Source organism: Symphalangus syndactylus, chromosome 17 (assembly GCF_028878055.3).
Source record: "Symphalangus syndactylus isolate Jambi chromosome 17, NHGRI_mSymSyn1-v2.1_pri, whole genome shotgun sequence".
NCBI lineage: Eukaryota > Metazoa > Chordata > Mammalia > Primates > Hylobatidae > Symphalangus > Symphalangus syndactylus.
The window spans coordinates 18047927-18069124 of record NC_072439.2 but is presented as its reverse complement, the minus strand read 5'-3'; the positions used below and the strand labels follow the sequence as shown (position 1 = coordinate 18069124).

General features: G+C 41.8%; 1 protein-coding gene across 2 annotated transcripts; it reads left to right on the top strand.

The window, feature by feature from the left end:
• Positions 1 to 592: 592 nt before the first annotated feature.
• LOC129466048 (zinc finger protein 225) lies at positions 593 to 20338 on the top strand. Of its 2 annotated transcripts, none has more exons than XM_055248947.2 (5): positions 593 to 745; positions 2924 to 3002; positions 5345 to 5471; positions 5645 to 5737; positions 18023 to 20338. In XM_055248947.2, exons 2-5 carry the CDS (start codon positions 2988 to 2990, stop codon positions 19906 to 19908), a joined length of 2121 nt encoding a protein of 706 aa, XP_055104922.1. In that variant the 5' UTR covers positions 593 to 745; positions 2924 to 2987; the 3' UTR covers positions 19909 to 20338. The 2 variants fall into 2 exon arrangements, with proteins under 2 accessions (XP_055104922.1, XP_055104921.1); XM_055248946.2 differs by having other exon boundaries at positions 2920 to 3002.
• Positions 20339 to 21198: the final 860 nt, after the last annotated feature.

The following is a 21198-nucleotide window of genomic DNA, read 5'->3' as shown; positions in this document are numbered from 1 at the left end:
AGCAAAACTTAACTCCTCGAAGACTCTGTCCTCTCGCTTGTTCCCTTTCCAATAACACTCCTGTTATCATTGGAGGCGTTTAGACTTCAGGAATTCCTCTCTATTCAGTATTTTCTGCCCTGAACCAGGGAGAGAGAAGGACGACTCTTAGGATAACAGTTCACATTCCCCACCAGGCAGGCGCTCGTGGCTTTGGGATTCGTTCCCAGTGGGCACCCCGGATGGCAACGCTTGCCCCTGAAGAATGAGATTTTGAGCATTTTTCCTGCAGCATTCGGAGGAGTGTAATCCAGATGCTCTGTGGAGTCGCACACACTGGCTCCAGGAGGAGGATACAAGCAATTCTGGGAATGGTAGTCCAGAAGCTCAGCGGAGTAGCGGTCAGCTTGGCTCCGGCAGGCGATTCAGGGGATTTCTGGGAAATGTAGTCCAGACGCTCAGTGGAGTGGCGGTCAACTTGGCTCCGGCAGGTGGATCCCAGGGAATTCTGGGAAGTGTAGTCCAGACGCTCGGGGTCGTCGCAGTCAGTTTGTCTCAGGAATTCTGGGAAGTGGAGTCCAGACAGTGGAGTAGCGGGCACTTCCGCTCCGTTAATGTGAGGTTGCTGCAGTTTTGTAGTTTGTACTGACCCTGGTAGTTTGGGTCAGTTCCCCGGGACCCTTCTGAATTTCCTGGGCCTACGCATTGGATCCTCAACGAACTGGTGATCGAATTAGGGGAAAAGAAACCTCGTCGGAGAGCAAAGGTTTGGCGGGGCGGGGGCCGCTGTTTTCGTTCTCGTCAGTGGAGCCTTCTTGGGCTTGGGGCTCTGCTCGCGTCCCCGGGGTATTTGGGACTTGGTCGGGTCGCGTCTCGCCTGGTTTTAGGGTCTCCGGGGCTCTGAGCTCGCCCACTCCGCCTCCCTGCACCCCACGCGCGTGGCCACTTTCTCGCGATAAAACGTTGGGATGTTACTTAATCTCCTTGGGTCTCCCGTTACTGTTCTTTAAGATGGGGAGTTTAGGACTGTCCTAATAGAATCGTTTTGGGAACTGAAAGCGGTAACACAAATGACAGCCTTAAAGCAGCCCCTGTCATTTGGTGACTGGTGGTCTCTTGTTAATTTCCCACGATGCCTGTCAGGTCCCCGGGTGGGGTGAAAGCCCCAGCTGCAGGGGCACCGGCCCTTCTCCCTGATCCCTGCAGGACGCTGGGTGATCCCGGACGCCTTCTGACCTCTCTTTTAGGAAGGCGAGGGTTGCGTCCACTTCCAGGAGGGGAGAGGAGCATTTAACTTTTATGGGGCACGGCGACCCGTGCCTTCTCCTTACCCAGCTCGACCTTTCCAAAAGAGCTGCAGGGAGGGACTTCTTGGCTTTTGAGGGCAAAGCTCTACGTGAGTGATCCTTGGCTTTTTTCTTTGACAGAGAGGCTCACCCCAACCGGGAGTGTATAGGATGTGTCTTCGGGCATGGGTGTTGCTTTCAGTTGTCATGTTTTTCTACTCTTTGATCTTGAAAGATAGCATAGCTTTCATCTTTTTTTCTTGATATTTTATCCTTGTTATTTTTGAAGAGTATAGATGAAGTTATTTTGGTCAAAGATGTTCATTTGGAATTTTTCTGATGTATTTCATGTTTAACTTCAAATTATGCATTTTTTGCTGGAATACCACAGACGTGGTAAATCTCTCTCTTTTTTTTTTTTTTCTTGAGGCGGAGTTTCGCTCTTGTCGCCCAGGCTGTAGTGCATGGCACGATCTCAGCTCATTGCAACCTCCACCTCTCGGGTTCAAGCTATTCTCCTGCCCCAGCCTCCTAAGTAGCTGGGATTACAGGTGCCTGCCACCACACCCGGCTAATTTTTGTATTTTGAGTAGAGACGTTGTTTCACCATATTGGCCAGGCTGGTCTGAGACTCCTGACCTCAGGTGATTCAACCGCCTTGGCCTCCCAGACTGCTGGGATTACAGGCATGAGCCACCTTGCCCAGCCTGAAGTGGTAAATTTCTCATTGCAACACAACAGGGGCTATATGTCAGTTTGTCACTTCATTGGTGATCTCAACTTCGTTCACTTGGCCAAAGTCATGTTTGTCAGATTTCTGCATTGTAAAGTTATTATTTTGAATTTTTTTTTTACCCCAGGAACACAGATTCAAGTTGCTCTCAATATACACTCCCTATTTTTTTAGTTAAATAAAATTTTTAAGGAGAAATACATTTATTAGTGCACATTCTACTGTAAAGGTGAACTTCCCCTTCTCCTTCATTTGCTTATTCATTCATTCAACTATAAATATTCTATCAGTGTAGATCCAGAATCCAGTCTTATTAAATGACATGTGGATGAACAATTACCAATGCTTTGTCCAACTTTATTGAGGTGTATTCTACATATCATAGAAACTACCCATTTCGTGTGTACACTTTAATGATTTTTAGGAACTTTGTAGAGTGGAATAAACATCACCATAATTCAGTTTAAATCATTTTCATCCCCCATTAAGACTCCTTGTGTCCACTTATAGTTAATTCTCTTTTCTCACCTCAAATATGCAGAGACCACCTACCTACTTTCTCATTGTATACACTTGCCTACTCTGGAATTTCATAGAAATAGGATCATGCAATATGTGGGCCTTCCTATGTGACTGGCTTCTTTCACTTAGCATAACGTTTCCAAAGTTCGTGCATGTTGTAGCATGAATCAGTACTTCATTCCTTTTAATTTCCAAATAAGATTCCATTGTGTGGATAGGCCACAATTTGTCTATCCATGTACGCATAGAAGGGCATTTGTTGGTGTGCAGTTTTGGGTTACTATGAATGATGCTGTTGTGAACATTATGTATTAATTTACAATACACATCCGTGTTGGCGGACGGCATCCCTGGCCACACTTTCATGTCTCTTTTTCTGCCTTCTCTGGTACTTTCCAGGCAGGATTCTGCTTTCCCTCAGACTGTATCACTCAGGACTCTGAATATTCCCTGAAATAGGAGGAAAGATGACCACGTTGAAGGTGAGTAGAGCTTGCCTCTCTTGCTGTTAAAACTTCTTTTATGGAGACTTGTTCTGTTGCCGAGGCTGGAGTGCAGTGGCCTGATTTTGGCTCATTGCAACCTCCGCCTCTGGAGTTCAAGTGATTCTCCTGCTTCAGCCTCCCAAGTAGCTGGGACTACAGGCATACACCACCACACCTGGCTAATTTTTGTATTTTTAGTAGAGACGGGGTTTCACCATCTTGGCCAGGCTGGTCTCAAACTCCTGACCTCAGGTGATCCGTCTGCCTTAGCCTCCCAAAGTGCTGGAATTGCAGGCGTGAGCCACCGTGCCTGGCCGTATTTCTTCTCATTACTCATATTCTCACAAGTTCTTCTCAGTCTTGGGAAGACTTAGGGAGTACAACAGAGATACAGCATGGGAGAAACAGAATCTAGCTCTTCCTGTGTGAACACTTCCAATAATCCTTGTGTAAAGCAGCAGTTAAGCAGTTATAGCCTGTTGTGTGGTGCCAACCCGAGAGCCAGCGTCCACAGGTGGCAGTGCTCCTCCCAGGCACCATTTCGGGGTGATCTTCTTTCTTCCTGACTTGACACCTACTCAGATGCACCCAGTGCTCCAGGCACCCAAGGACAGTGATAACCATAGTCATGATAGAAAATCTTTACTTTCAGTGTGGTAGAGGGTAGTACCTCACACAATGTTACCAGAAAATATAACAGCCTAGAGTGAAAATACTCACTGCTTGTATATCTGAAAAAGATAAAATCCAAAATAAGAATCTCGTGTACAGAATAGAAAAGAAAATCCAAAGGAATGTGAATAAAGGACATTAATAGGCAAGTTTAAAAGGAGAAATTGAGATGGCCAATAAATATTGGAAAAGGTGATGGTATTATTTATAATCAAATAAGTGAGACTTAAATTCTTCCTAATATGATTACAAAAATCATGGGAAAATTGATAAGCTGCTCTTGGTTATGGTAAGACAAATCAGCGTACATGTATCCTCTTGAAAGATTAGGGTTTGGTAAAAAATTGAGACCTGATATGATCACAATTTTAAATATGCCTATTTATTGACATTTTAATTTTCATTTAAAATTATTTTAAATAAACAGTAGTAAAGTCTATACAAAATGTTTTTTTTCCACAGGATTGGAATTAATGAGCATATATAAAATTAAAGATTATTTAGAGTAGATAAAAATAGATTATCAATTCTTTGGAATACTATGCAGACATGGAATGAGATAAAATAGATGGCAACAATGACAATAATAATAAAAAATAATTTTAAAAAGCTAGTGTTTATTAGGTATTTAGTCTGTACTGATCAACTTTCCCAGTGCTCCATGTATTTCCTTGTTTAATCATTGAAAAAACTATAATATGAAAATTATTAGAGAGGGAGTAAATAGGTGAACTTGTCCAAGGTCATGTGACCAGGAAGGCACAGAGCCTTGGGATGTACTCTTAGGCACACTGTCTGCAGATCATAGATCCATGCTGCAATTAATGTATGTAGTTTATGCCTTGAGAGTACAGAGGATGTGCTGTATAGCTGTCCCACAGAGGTTACCACAAGCTTTGTTAGTTTGGTAGCAGATATTAAAGAAAAATGATAACATTCAGGCTTCAAGTGTGAGAGAGAAAATGGGAATTATCAGACAAGACTGGGACTGAATTGCTAAATGTTACTGGGGCAATTGGCAAGATTCATTGAAACCTATATACATGCAGCCCAGGATGCTGCATTTAGAGTCCTACAGGGTTACCTACAAGAAGACTCAATAAGTGCACAAAGTAAACCTACAGGAGGTCTTTTCCATCATTGCACTTCTGGAGGAACTCAAGAAAATCCGTCATTGTCAAGGATACAGACAGAATGAATAGGAAATCTATGAGCTGGCTGGGAGCAGTGGCTCATGCCTGTAATCCCAGCACTTTAGGAGGCTGTGGCGGGCGGATCACCTGAGGTCAGGAGTTTGAGACCAGCCTGGCCAATGTGGTGAAACCCCATCTCTACTAAAAATACAACAATTAGCCAGGCATGGTGGCAGGCACCTGTAATCCCAGCTACTTGGGAGGCTGAGGCAGGACGATCACTTGAACCCGAGAATCAGAGGTTGCAGTGAGCCAAGATCATGCCACTGCACTCCAGCCCAGGCAACAGAGCAAGACTGTCTCAAAATAAGTAAATAAATAAAATAAAATAATAAAAAAGGAAGTCTGTGCGTTGACCTATGTCTCTCAAGATCCAAAACAGCTTCTCATCCCTCCCCTCTGTCTGCTCAGTGCCACCCCTCTCTCAGTAGTCATTGGTCATGAGACTGAGGTTGCATATGTTTGATGCTGTAGGAGGCAGTGACCTTCAAGGACGTGGCTGTGGTCTTCACTGAGGAAGAGCTGAGGCTGCTGGACTTTGCCCAGAGGAAACTGTACCGAGAAGTGATGCTGGAGAACTTCAGGAACCTGCTCTCAGTGGGTGAGGACAGGCACCCTTTGTAAGGGGACATCAGGACCAGGAGTGGCTTTGTATCCTAGAGTGTTCAAGTTTGAGTATGCATTGGGAACCTATGCATAAGTTTCTAGTAAATTTTACTTAGATTTTTTTCTAGGATGTATTGGCACTAAGCACATGACTTTTCATGTTCACAGGGCATCAACCACTCCACAGAGATGCTTTCCACTTCCCAAAGGGAGAAAAGTTTTGGATGATGGAGACAGCAACCCAAAGAGAAGGGAATTTAGGTAAGAAGCAAGCAACTCTGTGTCCTTGTGCATGACTCTCCCATCTGTTTTACTTCTGTCTGTTGCCCAGCTCTGTCGCCCTGGTCTAAATGGCCAGACCTCTTTCCTAAATTATTACAGCTGACTTTGGGCTGGTTGCCGTGCTCCTACTTTTCCCACCCTGACATCTGTTTTCCTCATGGCAGCCAATGTGTTCCTTAGGAAATGTAAGTCAGACTGCCATTCCTCGGCTCAAAGGCCTTTCTGGCTTCTTATTTATTTATTTATTTATTTATTTATTTTTTTTTTTGAGATGGAGTCTCGCTCTGTCACCCAGGCTGGAGTGCAGTGGCGCAATCTCGGCTCACTGCAAGCTCCGCCTCCCAGGTTCACGCCATTCTCCTGCCTCAGCCTCCTGAGTAGCTGGGACTACAGATGCCCACAACCACACCCGGCTAATTTTTTGTATTTTTAGTAGAGACGAGGTTTCACCATGTTAGCCAGGATGGTCTCGATCTCCTGACCTCGTGATCTGCCCGCCTTGGCCTCCCAAAGTGCTGGGATCACAGGCGTGAACCACCGCGCCCGGCTGGCTTCTTATGTTTACTTAAGTTACCAGTGTTTTAAGTGCCTTTTAGAGACCGTGTGATCTGCTCTTCATCCCCCAGCACCTCTCTGACTACATCTCCTGTCCTCTCCCTTTTGCCTTGTCTTTCCAGCCACGTTGTCCTCCCTACCATTTCTCCGACCTGCCGAGGACACTGTATTGCCTGTTGTAGTAACCAATGACCACACATTTAGTTGACTAAACAACAAAAATTTATTATCTTTCTGTTCTTTAGGCCTGAAGTCTGACACATCTCACCGGACGATTATCAAGGTGTCTGTAGGTGTTTGTTTCTTTCTGGATGCGCTTGGGGAGAAGCCTTTATTTTGGTTTACCAGTCTGTAGGCACTCCTTGGCTCTTGTTTCCCTTCCTCCATCTTCAAAGGCAGCTACTTTGCATTTCTGACCCTTCTTCCATAGTCATGCTCACTCTGCCACTCTTCTTATGCCTCCGTCTCCTGCCTTTCAGGTTCGTTGTAATTGTGTTGGTTACCCCTGGATGATTAACAATGACCTCACTTTCTAGTTAGCTGATTAGTGACCTTAATTGCATCTGCAATCCCAGTCCCCCTTGCTGTGTAATATAACATGTTCATATGTCTTGGGTACTGGATGTGGACATCTTTTATGAATCATTGTTCTGTCTACTACTGAAGCTTCTGCCTCAGAGCCCTTACTTGCTTTTCTCTCTGAACTTTTTCACCTCAAAACTTTCCGGCTTCTCCTTTAAGCATATTCAAGTCTCTGTTCAGTTTTAGAGAGGCCATTTCCAACCACCCTATTTAAAATACTATTCTAGGCCAGGCGCGGTAGCTCACGCCTGTAATCCTACTACTTTCGGAGACCAAGGTGGGTGGATCACTGAGGTCAGGAGTTCGAGACCAGCCTGGCCAACATGGTGAAATCCCATCTCTACTAAAAATACAGAATTTGCCAGGCGTGGTAGCGTGTGCCTGTAGTCTCAGCTACTTGGGAGGCTGAGGCAGGAGAATCACTTGAACCCAGGAAGCCGAGGTTGCAGTGAGCCGAGATGGTGCCACCGCACTCCAGCCTTGGTTACAAAGTGAGACTTTGTCTCAAAAAGACAAAGAAAACACTGTTCTGTTTTTTTCTTCTTGTGCTGTCTTGCACTGTGTCTTACATATTTCTGTTTACCTGTCACCTTTACCCCCAGGAATGTGATGTCTAAGAGGAGGAATTTTAGCTGTTTTGCTCATGGCTGTCTATTCACAGGATAGAAGGTATTGTTCTGGTACATGGCAGGTATCTAATTATTTGTTATCCTGATAAATAAATTAATGGATGAGGGGAACTTCACTGTCTCCAGGAATCATGGAGATAGATAGCTAATAAGTGATACACAAACTAGAGTGAATGAGAGCTATTGCAGAACATGTTTCTGTCTTTTGATGGCTGCCTATCTAGAACTTTCTTAGGATTCCTTGTTGGGATACTATTTTTAGGTATGTGCAGTTCACCTACATCCCATGGAAACTTCTAAGTGTTCTTTTTATGACCACACTGAGTATTATGCCTTCTCTCTGACTTGTCTTGGAGCTGTATGTTTTTATTTTTATTTTTTAAAAATTTTCCATAAATTATTGGGGTATAGGTGATATTTGGTTACGTAAGTTCTTTAGTGATTTGTGAGAATTTGGTGCACTCATCACCCGAGCAGTATACACTGCACCATATTTGTAGTCTTTTATCTCTCGCCCTCCTCCCACTCTTTCCCGCAAGTCCCCAAAGTCCATTGTCTCTTCTTTTTTTTTTTTTTTAAACAGACTCTCGTTCTGTTGCCCAGGCTGGAGTGCAGTGGCGCAATCTTGGCTCACTGCAGTCTCCGCCTTCTGGGTTCACGCCATTCTCCTGCCTCAGCCTCCCAAGTAGCTGGGACTACAGGTGCCTGCCACCATACCCTGCTAATTTTTTTAATATTTTTAGTAGATACGGGTTTTACCATGTTAGCCAGGATGGTCTCGATCTCCTGACCTCATGATCCACCCGCCTCAGCCTCCCAAAGTGCTGGGATTACAGGCCATTGTGTCATTCTTATGCCTTTGTATCCTCATAGGTTAGCTCCCACATATCAGTGAGAATATATGATGTTTGGTCTTCCATTCCCGAGTTACTTCACTTACAATAATAGTCTCCAGTCTCATCCAGGTTGCTGCAAATGCTATTCATTCATTCCTTTTTATGGCTGAGTAGTATTCCATCGTATATAATACCACAGTTTCTTTATTCACTTGTTGATTGATGGGCATTTGTGTTGGTTCCACGATTTTGCAATTTTGAATTGTGCTGCTGTAGTGTGCAAGTATCTTTTTTGTGTAATGACTTCTTTTCCTCTGGATAGATACCCAGTAGTGGGATTGCTGGATCAAATAGCAGTTCTACTTTTAGTTCTTTAAGGAATTTCCACATTGTTTTCCATAGTGGCTGTATTAATTTACATTCCCACCAGCTGTGTATAAGTGTTCCCTGAACACCACATCCACGCCAACATCTACTGTTTTTTTGATTTTTGATTATGGCCATTCTTGCAGGAGTAAGGTGGTATTGCATTGTGGTTTTGATTTGCATTTCCCTGATCATTAGTGATTTTGAGCTTTTTAAAATATGTTTGTTGGCCATCTATATCTTCTTTTGAAAATTGTCTATTCATGTTCTTAGCCCACTTTTTGATGGGGTTGTTTGTTTTTTTCTTACTGATTTGTTTGAGTTTGTTGTAGATTCTGGATATTAGTCCTTTGTCAGATGTACAGGTTGTAAAGATATTCTCCCACTCTGTGGGTTGTCTGTTTATTCTGGTGACTGTTCCTTTTGCTGTGTAAAAGTGCTTTAGTTTAATTAGGTCCCAATTATTTATATTTGTTTTTATTGCATTTGTTTTCGTGTTTTTGATCATGAAATCCTTGCCTAAGCCAATGTCTAGAAGGATTTTTCCAATGTTATCTTCTAGAATTTTTATAGTTTCAGGTCTTAGATTTGAGTCCTTAATCTATCTTGAATTGACTTTTGTATAAGGTGAGGGATGAAGATCCAGTTTCATTCTCCTACATGTGGCTAGCCAATTATCCCAGCATCATTTGTTGAAAAGGGTGTCCTTTCCCCCACTTTTATGTTTTTGTTTGCTTTGTCCAAGACCAATTGGCTGTAAGGATTTGGGTTTATTTCTGGGTTCTCTATTCTGTTCCTTTGGTCTATGTGCTTATTTTTATACCAGTACCATGCTGTTTTGGTGACTATGGTCTTATAATATAGTTTGAAATCAGTTAGTGTGATGCCTCCAGATTTGTTCTTTTTGCTTTAGTCTTGCTTTGGCTCTGCAACCTCTTTTTTGGTTCTGTATTAATTTTAGCATTGTTTTTTCTAATTCTGTGAAGAACGATGGTGATGTTTTGATAGGGATTGCGTTTAATTTGTAGATTGCTTTAAGCAGTATGGTCATTTTCATAATATTGATTCTGCCCATCCATGACCATGAGATGTGTTTCCATTTGTTTGTGTCATCTATGATTTCTTTCAGCAGCAGTCTGTAGTTTTCCTTGTAGAGGTCTTTTGACTCCTTGGTTAGGTATATTCCTGAGTATTTTTTTTTTTTGCAACTATTATAATAGGGGTTGAATTCTTGATTTGATTCTCTGCTTGGTTGCTGGTGATGTATAGAAGAGCTACTGATTTGTGTACATTAATCTTGTATCCGGAAACTTTGCTGAATTCTTTTATCAGTTCCAGGAGCTTTCTGGAGGAGTCTTTAGGATTTTCAATGTAGACGATCATATCGTTAGCAAACAGTGACAGTTTGACTTCCTCTTTACCGATTTGGATGCCCCTTATTTCTTTCTCTTGTCTGATTGCTCTGGCTAGGACTTCCAGTACTATGTTGAGGAGTGGTGAGAGTAGATGTTCTTGTCTTGTTCTAGTTCTCAGAGGGAATGCTTTCAGCTTTTCCCCATTCAGTGTTATGTTTGCTGTGGGTTTGTCATAGATGGCTTTTATTACATTGAAGTATGTCCCTTGTATGCTGATTTTGCGAGAGTTTTAATCATAAAGGGTTGCTGGATTTTGTCAAATGCTTTTTCTACATCTGTTGAGATGATCAAGTGATTTTTGTTTTTAATTCTGTTTATGTGGTGTATCACATTTATTGACTTGGGTATGTTAAACCATCCCTGCATCCCTGGCATGAAACTCACTTGATCATGATGGATTATCTTTTTGATATGTTGTTAGATTAGGTTACCTAGTATTTTGTTAAGGATTTTAGCATCAATGTTCATCAAGGATATTGGTCTGTAGTTTTCTTTTTTGATTATGTTCTTTCCTGGTTTTGGTATTAGGGTGATGCTGGTTTCCTAGAATGAATTAGGAAGGGTTCCTTCTTTCTCTATCTTGTGAAATAGTGTCAGAAGAATTGATATCAATTCTTCTTTGAATGTCTGGTGGAATTCTGCTGGGAATCCATCTGGTCCTGGACTTTTTTTGTTTGTAATTTTTAAATTACCATTTCAGTCTCACGGCTTGTTATTGGTCTGTTCAGGGTATCTAATTCTTCCTGATTTAAGCCAGGAGGGTTGCATTTTTCCAGGAATTTATCCACCTCTTCCAGGTTTTCTAGTTTATGTGTGTAAAGATGTTCATAGTAGCCTAGAATGATCTTTTGTATTGCAGTGGTGTCACTTGTAATACCTCCTGTTTCATTTCTTAGTGAGGTTATTTGGATTTTCTCGCTTATTTTCTTGGGTAATCTTGCTAATGGCCTATCAATTTTATTTATCTTTTCAAAGAACCAGCTTTTTTTTTTTTCATTTATCTTTTGTATTTTTTGTTTTGTTTTGTTTTGTTTTGTTTTGTTTTGTTTCAATTTCATTTAGTCCTGCTCTGATCTTGGTTCTTTCCTTTCTTCTGCTGGGTTTGGGTTTGGTTTATTCTTGTTTCTCTAGTTCCTTGAGGTGTGATCTTAGAATGTAAGTTTGTGCTCTTTCAGTCTTTTTGATGTAGACATTTAGGGCTATGAACTTTCCTCTTAGCACCATCTTAGCTGTATCCCAGAGGTTTTCATAGGTTGTGTCATTATTGTCTTTCAGTTTGAATAATTTTTAAATTTCTATCTTGATTTCATTTTTGACCCAGTGGTCATTCAGGAGCAGATTATTTAATTTCCATGTATTTGCATGGTTTTGAAGGTTCCTCTTGGAGTTGATTTCCAGTTTTATTCCACTGTGGTCTGAAAGAGTGCTTGATATAATTTCAATTTTCTTAAATTAATTGAGGCTCGTTTTATGGCCTATCATATGGTCTGTCTTGGAGAAAGTTCCATATGCTGTTGAATAGGATGTGTATTCTGCGGTTGTTGGATGAAATGTTCTGTATATATCTGTTAAGTCCGTTCGTTGCAAGATATAGTTTAAATTCCTTGTTTCTTTGTTGACTTTCTGTCTTGATGACCTGTCTGGTGCTGTCAGTGGGGTATTGAAGTCCCCCACTATTATTGTGTTGCTGTCTACCACATTTCTTAGGTCTGTTAGTAATTGTTTTATAAATTTGGGAGTTCCAGTGTTAGGTGCATATATGTTTAGGATTATGATATTTTCCTGTTGGACAAGGCCTTTTACATTATATAATGTCCCTCTTTGTCTCTTTTAACTGCTGTTGCTTTAAAGTTTGTTTTGTCTGATATCAGAATAGCTACCCCTGCTCGTTTTTGGTGTCCATTTGCATGAAATGCCTTTTCCACCCTTTTACTTTAAGTTTATATGACTCCTTACACGTTAGGTGAGTCACCTGAAGGCAGCAGATGGTTGGTTGGTGAGCTCATATCCATTCTGCAGTTCTGTATCTTTAAGTGGAGCATTTAGGCCATTTACATTCAATGTTAGTATTGAGATGTGAGGTGCCGTTGCCTTCATCTTGCTATTTGTTGCCTGTGTACTTTGGTTTTTGTATTTTTTTGTTTTTGCTTTTTAAAATGTGTTTTTGTTTTATAGGTCCTGTATGATTTATGCTTTAAAGAGGTTCTGTTTTGATGTGTTTCCAGGATTTGTTTCAAGATTTAGAGCTCCTTTTAGCAGTTCTTGTAATGGTGGCTTGGTAGTAGCAAATTCTGTCAGCATTTGTCTGAAAAAGACTGTATCTTCCATTCATATATGATGCTTAGTTTTGGTGGACACAAAATTCTTGGCTGATAATTGTTTTGTTTAAGGAGGCTGAAGATAGGGCCCCAATCTCTTCTAGCTTGTAGGGTTTCTGTTGAGGAATCTGCTGTTAATCTGATAGGTTTTCCTTTATAGGTTACCTGGCGCTTCTGTCTCACAGCTCTTAAAATTCTTTCCTTCGTCTTAACTTTAGGTAACCTGATGACAATGTGCCTAGGCAATGATCTTTTTGCAATGAATTTCCAAAGTGTTCTTTGTGCTTCTTGTATTTGGATGTCTAGGTGTCTAGTAAGTCTGGGCAAGTTTTCCTCAATTATTTCCCCAAATATGTTTTCCAAGCTTTTAGAATTCTCTTCTTCCTCAGGAACACTGATTATTCTTAGGTTTGGTCATTTAATATAATCCCATACTTCTTTGAGGCTTTGTTCATATTTTCTTATTCTTTTTTCTTTGTCTTTATTGGATTGGGTTAATTCAAAGAACTTGTCTTCAAGCTCTCAATTTCTTTCTTCTACTTGTTCAATTCTATTGCTGAGACTTTCCAGAGCATTTTGCATTTCTGTGTGTCCAGTGTTTCCTGAATTTTTTATTGTTTTTTTATTTAAGCTATCTATTTCCTTGAATATTTCTCCCTTCACTTATTGTATTGTTTTTTGGATTTCCTTGTGCTGGGCTTCGCCTTTCTCTGGTGCCTCCCTGATTAGCTTAATAACTAACCTCCTGAATTCCTTTTCAGGTAAATCAGGGATTTCTTCTTGGTTTGGATCCATTGCTGGTGAACTAGTGTGATATTTTGGTGGATGTTAAAGTGCCTTGTTTTGTCATATTACCAGAGTTGGTTTTCTGGTTCCTTCTCATTTGGGTAGGCTCTGTCAGAGGGAAGGTCTAGGGCTGAAGGCTGTTGTTCAGATTCTTTTGTCCCACAGAGTGTTCCCTTGATGTAGTACTCTCCCCCTTTTCCTATGGATGTGGCCTCCTGTGAGCCAAACTGCCGTGATTGTTGTCTCTATTCTGGATCTAGCTACCCAGCAAATCTACCCAGCTCTGGGATGGTACTGGGGGCTGTCTGCACAGAGTCCTGTGATATGAACTGTCTGTGGGTCTCTCAACAATAGATATCAGCACCTGTTCCAGTGGAGGTGGCGGGGGTGTGCAATGGACTCCGTGAGGTTTCTTAGCTTTGGTGGTTTAATGCTTTATTTTTGTGCTGGTTGGTCTCCTGCCAAGAGGTGGCACTTTCCAGAGAGCATCAGCTGTAGTATGGAGAGGAGCCAGCAGTGGATGAGGCCCTAGAACTCCCAAGATTATATGCCCTTTGTCTTCAGCTACCAGGGTGGGTAGGAAAGGACCATCAGGGAGGGGGAGGGCTAGGTGTGTCTGAACTCAGACTCTCCTTGGGTGGGTCTTGCTGCGGCTGCTGTAGGGGATGTGGGTGAGGTTCCCAGGTAACTGGAGTTGTGTACCTAGGAGGATTATGGCTGCCTCTGCTGAGTCATGCAAATTGTCTGGGAAGTAGGGGAAAGCTGGCAGTCACAGGTCTCACCCAGCTCCCATGCAAACCAAAGGGCTGGTCTCACTCCCACTGTGCCCCCACTAACAGCCCTGAGTCTGTTTTCAGGCAGTGGGCAAGCTGGGCTTGAGACCTTGCCCCAGGCTACCCACCTCTCAGCTGCAAAAGAAAAGGGCTTGGGTCTTCCCCTGCCTGTGAGTCTGCACACTGGATTCACGCCCTCCCCCAGGTTCTGGCCAGGAGGCTTCTTGCCCCGTTCAAACTGTACAAAATTCAGCTGGATACTTCTTTCTCCTTGTGGAGTTCCCCACCCCCTGCTCCTCTGGCTGCCTTCCTGATGGATCCCTGTGATGCCAGGCAAGAATGGCCTGCTTAGGGACCCAACGAGGTCCCAAGGCCTTTCTGTTGCTTTGTCTACCCGTGTATCTTACTCAGCTCTCTAAATTGACTCAGCTCCAGGAAAGGTCGGAAACTTCTCCCGCAAACAGACCTTCAGTTTCTCCAGTGAGGGTGTGTGTTCAGGAGAGGAGGCTTTTTCTCACTTCCACAGCTGGGGCACCCACAGTATTTGTGGTATCTCCAGGGTCCTGCAGGAGCAGTCCACTTCCTTCAGAGGGTCTGTGGGTCTTCTCGGGATTGCTAGTTTGTTTTTGCAGTTGATCTGGAGGTAAAATTCACAGTGGGAGACTCTGTATGCTGCTCTGTCCGTCGGAGTTGGAGCTGCAATCTAGTCCTGCCTTCCATCTGCCATGATGATCTTGTCTTGGAGCTTTTTGTAGGGAGAATATTCATCTGTGGAAAGAAACCTTTTATTTTCTTTTTCCTTCTTTATTTTATTTTATTTTTTGAGACGGAGTCTCCCTCTGTCACACAGACTTGAGTGCAATGATGCCATGTCGGCTCACTGCAGCCTCCGTGTCCCAGGTTCAAGTGATTCTCCTGCCTCAGCCTCCCAAGTAGCTGGAATTACTGGTATATGCCACCTTACCCAGCTAATTTTTTTGTATTTTTTAGTAGAGACAGAGTTTCACCACATTGGCCAGGCTGGTCTCGAATACCTGACCTCAGGTGATCTACCCACCTCGGCCTCCCAAAGTGCTGGGATTGCAGGCATGAGCCACCACCCCTGGCCAAAAGAAACCTTTTCGAAGGAGGATTCTGATGTCTCCTTCTGAAACAGCTCTCCTATACAAGGGGAAAAAACTTTCAATTCTCTGATGTCTCAGAAAATAACCAGCTTGCCAGCTACCTTTCCTTCAAGAGATTTATGCATCTGCAGCCTGTTTGCCTCTTCCAATGTCTACATGCACATCACCAACCCCTGGTTTCTCTTTCCTTCTCCTAGAGAGGGAAGAATGAGGATAAGGGTGACACAAGTCACACATCTGAATGTTGCCTATATTTCTAGTCATCTTTGTTTGATAGCATGGTATATATTTCTGCATCTTTATTTTTTACAAATTTGTTAAACATGTTAAAGAATACAGATTTTGTACAATCTTCCTTTTCTTTGTATAGAGACATGGTGCTGTATTTTGAACGGGTGAACTTTATATCCTGGAAAGAATCAGGAAGCTGCCCTCTCAAAATGTTAACATCCTGAAAGAGACTCCTCCTTCTTCCCAAAAATTTCTTATTTATAAGGGATGATGTTTTAATTATATGCACGTACTAATGTGCACCAGCAGGTACACACTTACTTACTAATGTTTCCTAAGATTCAGCCATTGAAAATTAACTTTCCATTTGATTGATTTACTTAATTCAGAATGTGGTAATATCCTGACCAAGATTTTCAATGTTTTATGACCATGAGCCATAGTAAGAAATACATCTTTCATCATCACCAGGATGAAAATATTTTGGGCATGTAGATGTGTATGAGTACCTTTAGTAGGCATTTCATATAATGGCACCTTTTCTGTTTGTCACGATGCTATGATAATTGCTATTCTGGTTCTTTTTCCTAAATGCTTTTTAGAAGGTTTCAGATTTATTTTACAGCTCATTAAGAGTCTGTAGTGTTTATTTTGAAAATGGGTATAAAGGTCTATTTCTTTACATCATACTTTTTCTACCATCTGTTTTCAATGAGACAGTCCAATAACTTCACATGGAACCAACCAGGGCATGATCCCTTAGGCGTTCTTTTCATCCCAGGTGATCTTACCAACTTTCATTGTCTCATCAGGAGCATCCCCCTTTGTGTATTTCTGTCAGGTCCAGCCTTTCAGATTCCCGTCAAAACTGAAGGTTTCTGATCCTTTTCTATTTCAGGTAATCAAGTTATTGTTCATATCAGTACAGACAAATGAGATTATACATGTTCTGCAAAAATTCTTGTGCAGGAATACTCTGAAAATGTAGACATAAATACTCCTAGGTATTTGATATTTAGTATTGTGAAGAGCTTAACCAATTACAAAGTTTAAAGTGACAGCTCACCGAAGACTGCTGTCACTCCTTACCAATGACAAATTCAGTGGTTTCCCCAAATTACCTTCATGTTCTATATTCTTAAAGTTACGGGCTTTTATAGGGGAAAGATGCATATTACAATTAGGAGAAAAGTCAAGTAAGACAGAGTCCAGGGAAGTATCAAATGGGAACTTTTTATTGTACTCTCCCCATGAAATCAGGATGCATTACATCCCCAAGATTAAGGTGTGACACTAGATGGGAGGAGAGCCTATCAGGGAAGCTTTCCTGAGCCCTGGTATTCAGAGTAATCGTTGTTCGTTAATTACATAGCCATTATTGGTTGATTTCTTTCCCGTATGAGTAGTCTCAGTCTCCTGGTTGACTGATTCCACATGACCTAAAGCCTCACCATAAATCACATGGTTGGTCTTTCTCACATAGTGAGCACCACATTCTCCTCATAGGTGTGGCCACCCATAATCCTAAATCATAGTATTACACTGTCCAGAGTGACTTACTAGACCTACTACCTCCAGGCAAACAAAGACACTCTCCTAAGGCATGACATTTTAAGGACCGAGAGATTGCCTCTCAGATGCTGAGGACATCACCCAGGCCTCTTTGTGACTTAGGATAATTTCTTTACTTCATAAGGATATACAATACAAACTAAAATATACAAAGTTTTGATGATGTTATGGCTTCTCCTTAAAGTTCACATTTGATTCATATCTCACTGTTTACATAATTTATTAGTTACATAACTTACCATGCAAGGTTTTATTTCTACCAAGTATTTCACATATGACACTTGGTGTGGTTCTGAATTGGTCTCATGCAAACCAGAGTCCATAGTGTACTTGGAAAACACATTGGCTGGGCACAGTGGCTCAAGCCTGTAATCCCAGCACTTTGGGAGGCCAAAATGGGAGTATCACTTGTGGCCAGGAGTTCAAGACCAGCCTTGGCAACATAGCAAGACCTTGTCTCTACAAAAAATGTAAAAATTAGCTAGTTATGGTGGTATGTGCCTGTAGTCCTAGCTACTCAGGAGGCGGAGGTGGGAGGATCACTTGAGCCCAGGAGGTCAAGGCTGCAGTGAGCCATGATCGTGTCCCTGCACTCCAGCCTGGGTAACAGAGGGACACACTCTCTTAAAAAAAGGAAAATACAGGGCTGGGCACAGTGGCTCACGCCTGTAATCCTAGCACTTTGGGAGGCTGAGGAGGACGGATCACAAGGTCAGGAGATCGAGACCATCCTGGCTAACACAGTGAAACCCCATCTCTACTAAGAATACAAAAAATTAGCTGGGCGTGGTGGCGGGCGCCTGTAGTCCCAGCTACTGAGGAGGCTGAGGCAGGACAATGGTGTGAACAACCCGGGAGGTGGAGCTTGCAGTGAGCGGAGATCACGCCACTGCACTCCAGCCTGGGGGACAGAGTGAGACTCCATCTCAAAAAAAAAAAAGAAAAAAAAAAAGGAAAATACAATCTGAACATTCCCTGTATTTATTAAAATTTCAGGCTATGTCCTAAGTATGAAATCTTGATAACACTGAATAAAAGCTTTACTTGCCCACATCTCTTAATTCTGTGTCATTATAGGAGGCAAGATCCAAACGGAGATGGAGACTGTTCCAGAATCAGGAACACATGAAGGGTTGTTCAGTCATCAAACCTGGGGACAAATTTCAAGTGACTTAACCAGGTTTCAAGACTCCATGGTAAACAGCTTTCAGTTCTCCAAACAAGACGATATGCCCTGCCAGGTTGATGCAGGACTATCTATAATTCACATAAGACAGAAACCTTCTGAGGGTAGGAAGTGTAAAAAGTCCTTTAGTGATGTCTCCGTCCTTGATCTTCATCAACAATTACAGTCAAGAGAGAAGTCTCATACATGTGATGAATGTGGAAAGAGTTTCTGTTATAGCTCAGCTCTTCGTATTCATCAGAGAGTTCACATGGGGGAGAAACTCTATAATTGTGATGTGTGTGGTAAGGAATTCAATCAGAGCTCACATCTGCAAATTCATCAGAGAATCCACACTGGAGAGAAACCATTCAAATGTGAGCAGTGTGGGAAAGGCTTTAGTCGTAGATCAGGACTTTATGTTCATCGTAAATTACACACAGGAGTGAAACCTCATATTTGTGAGAAATGTGGGAAGGCCTTCATTCATGATTCCCAGCTTCAGGAACATCAAAGAATCCATACTGGGGAGAAGCCATTCAAATGTGATATATGTTGTAAGAGCTTCCGTAGTAGAGCAAATCTTAATAGGCATTCCATGGTTCACATGCGAGAGAAACCATTCAGATGTGATACATGTGGTAAGAGCTTTGGTCTGAAATCAGCACTTAATAGTCATCGCATGGTCCACACAGGAGAGAAACGGTACAAATGTGAGGAATGTGGAAAACGCTTCATTTATAGGCAAGATCTTTATAAGCATCAGATAGACCATACAGGGGAGAAGCCATATAATTGTAAAGAATGTGGGAAGAGCTTCAGATGGGCCTCAGGTCTTTCAAGACATGTGCGAGTCCACAGTGGAGAGACACCATTCAAATGTGAAGAATGTGGGAAGGGATTTTATACAAATTCACAACGTTATTCTCACCAGAGAGCCCACAGTGGAGAAAAGCCATATAGATGTGAGGAGTGTGGGAAGGGCTACAAAAGGAGGTTGGATCTTGACTTTCATCAGAGGGTCCACAGAGGAGAGAAACCCTATAATTGTAAGGAATGTGGGAAGAGCTTTGGCTGGGCCTCATGTCTTTTGAATCATCAGAGAATCCACAGTGGAGAAAAACCATTTAAATGTGAAGAATGTGGGAAAAGATTTACTCAGAATTCACAACTTTATACCCATCGTAGAGTCCACAGTGGAGAAAAACCATTCAAATGTGAAGAGTGTGGGAAAAGATTTACTCAGAATTCACAACTTTATTCTCATCGCAGAGTCCACACTGGAGTAAAGCCATACAAATGTGAAGAGTGTGGGAAGGGCTTCAACAGTAAGTTTAATCTTGACATGCACCAGAGGGTCCACACTGGAGAGAGACCTTATAATTGTAAAGAATGTGGGAAGAGCTTTAGCCGGGCCTCAAGTATTTTGAATCATAAGAGACTCCATGGTGATGAAAAGCCATTCAAATGTGAAGAGTGTGGGAAGAGATTTACTGAGAATTCACAGCTTCATTCCCATCAGAGGGTTCACACTGGGGAAAAGCCATACAAATGTGAGAAGTGTGGAAAGAGCTTCAGATGGGCCTCAACTCATCTAACCCATCAGAGACTCCACAGTAGAGAAAAACTACTTCAATGTGAGGACTGTGGGAAGAGCATTGTGCACAGTTCATGCCTTAAAGACCAACAAAGAGACCAAAGTGGAGAGCAAACATCTAAATGTGAGGACTGTGGGAAGCGCTACAAGAGGCGCTTGAATCTTGATACGCTTTTGTCATTATTTTTAAATGACACATAACTGTTGTACTCTTTTATGGGGTACAGTGTGATAGTTAATACAAGTATACAATGTGTTATGATCAAATCAGTGTAATTAACGTATCCATCACCTCAAACATTTATCATTTATTTGTGTTGGGAACCCTTAAAATTCACTGTCCTAGCTATTTGAAAATAATACGTTGTTAATTACAGTCACCCTGTAGTAGTATAAAACACTAGAACTTATTCCTCCTACTTGCCTGTATTTCTGTATTTATTAACCAACCTTTGGCTACCACCCTGCCTCTGCACCTCTAAGAACTACTATTCTACTCTCTACTTCTATGAAGTTAACTTTTTGAGCTTCCACATATGTGTGAGAACATGTGGTATGTATCTTTCTGTGCCTGGCATATATCACTTAATATAATGCCCTGTAAGGCTCATTCACTTTGCTGTGAGTGATAGAATTTTGTTGTTTTTCATGGCTAATACTCTGATGTGTATATTTGCCCCATTTTCTTTATTCATTCATCCAGTGGACGCTTAGGTTGATTACATATCTTGGTCTATTTCTTGGCTATCGTGAATGGTGCTGCAATAAACATGGGGGGTGGAGATAACACTTTAACATACTGATTTCCTTTTCTTTGGATATGTACCAAGTATCATATAATAGTATGACATGACTCAAAATTAAGGAATAAGATTGTGGAAATTGGTTTTCAAAACAAAAAATTCTCTAGTTTGAATATAGAGAAAAATTGGTGCGTGTCTTCAGCTGTCCTCATACATAATGCATGTGAGCTCGCTTTAAGCATAAGTGAAGGAGTGGAAAAATCCTGGAGATAGAAATCATGGGGTATACATGTGGATGTAAAAAATCAACAAAGATTCTTTTAAGAAAAGGTGTGTGTGGGTAGGGAACAATAGCATGACAGCAGTGGGGCCTCTAACAGTCTGGAACCAGTTAGGACAAAGAGCAGGATTGAGCACCATTCCATTCACAGACACCGTGGTGGTATTTTGAGTACATTAGGTTAAAAGGCTTTCTTCAGCAAAATGTCTACTAGAGATAGTTGATTTTTATACTTAATGGTCTAGACTGTATCGTTTCAGGATGCTAGGTACTTTATGAAGAGCCGTGCTGTCTCAATTTGCATAGTGGGTTGGAGGTCCCTAAGACAATCTCTCCAGATTCTATGATTTGCTAAGAGGACTCAGAATATAGTTGTACTCATGACTATATTATAGTGACAGGATATAAATAATCAGTAAAGGGAAAAGGCTCTTGGATAATATCTGGAGGAAATCAGATATAAATTTG

Excerpts from the sequence above, each read along its gene's own strand:
- LOC129466048 (XM_055248947.2), top strand. Across the intron at positions 5,472-5,644 it reads CAGGAACCTGCTCTCAGTGG|GGCATCAACCACTCCACAGA; the intron begins GTGAGGACAGGC and ends TCATGTTCACAG. Across the intron at positions 5,738-18,022 it reads CCAAAGAGAAGGGAATTTAG|GAGGCAAGATCCAAACGGAG; the intron begins GTAAGAAGCAAG and ends GTGTCATTATAG.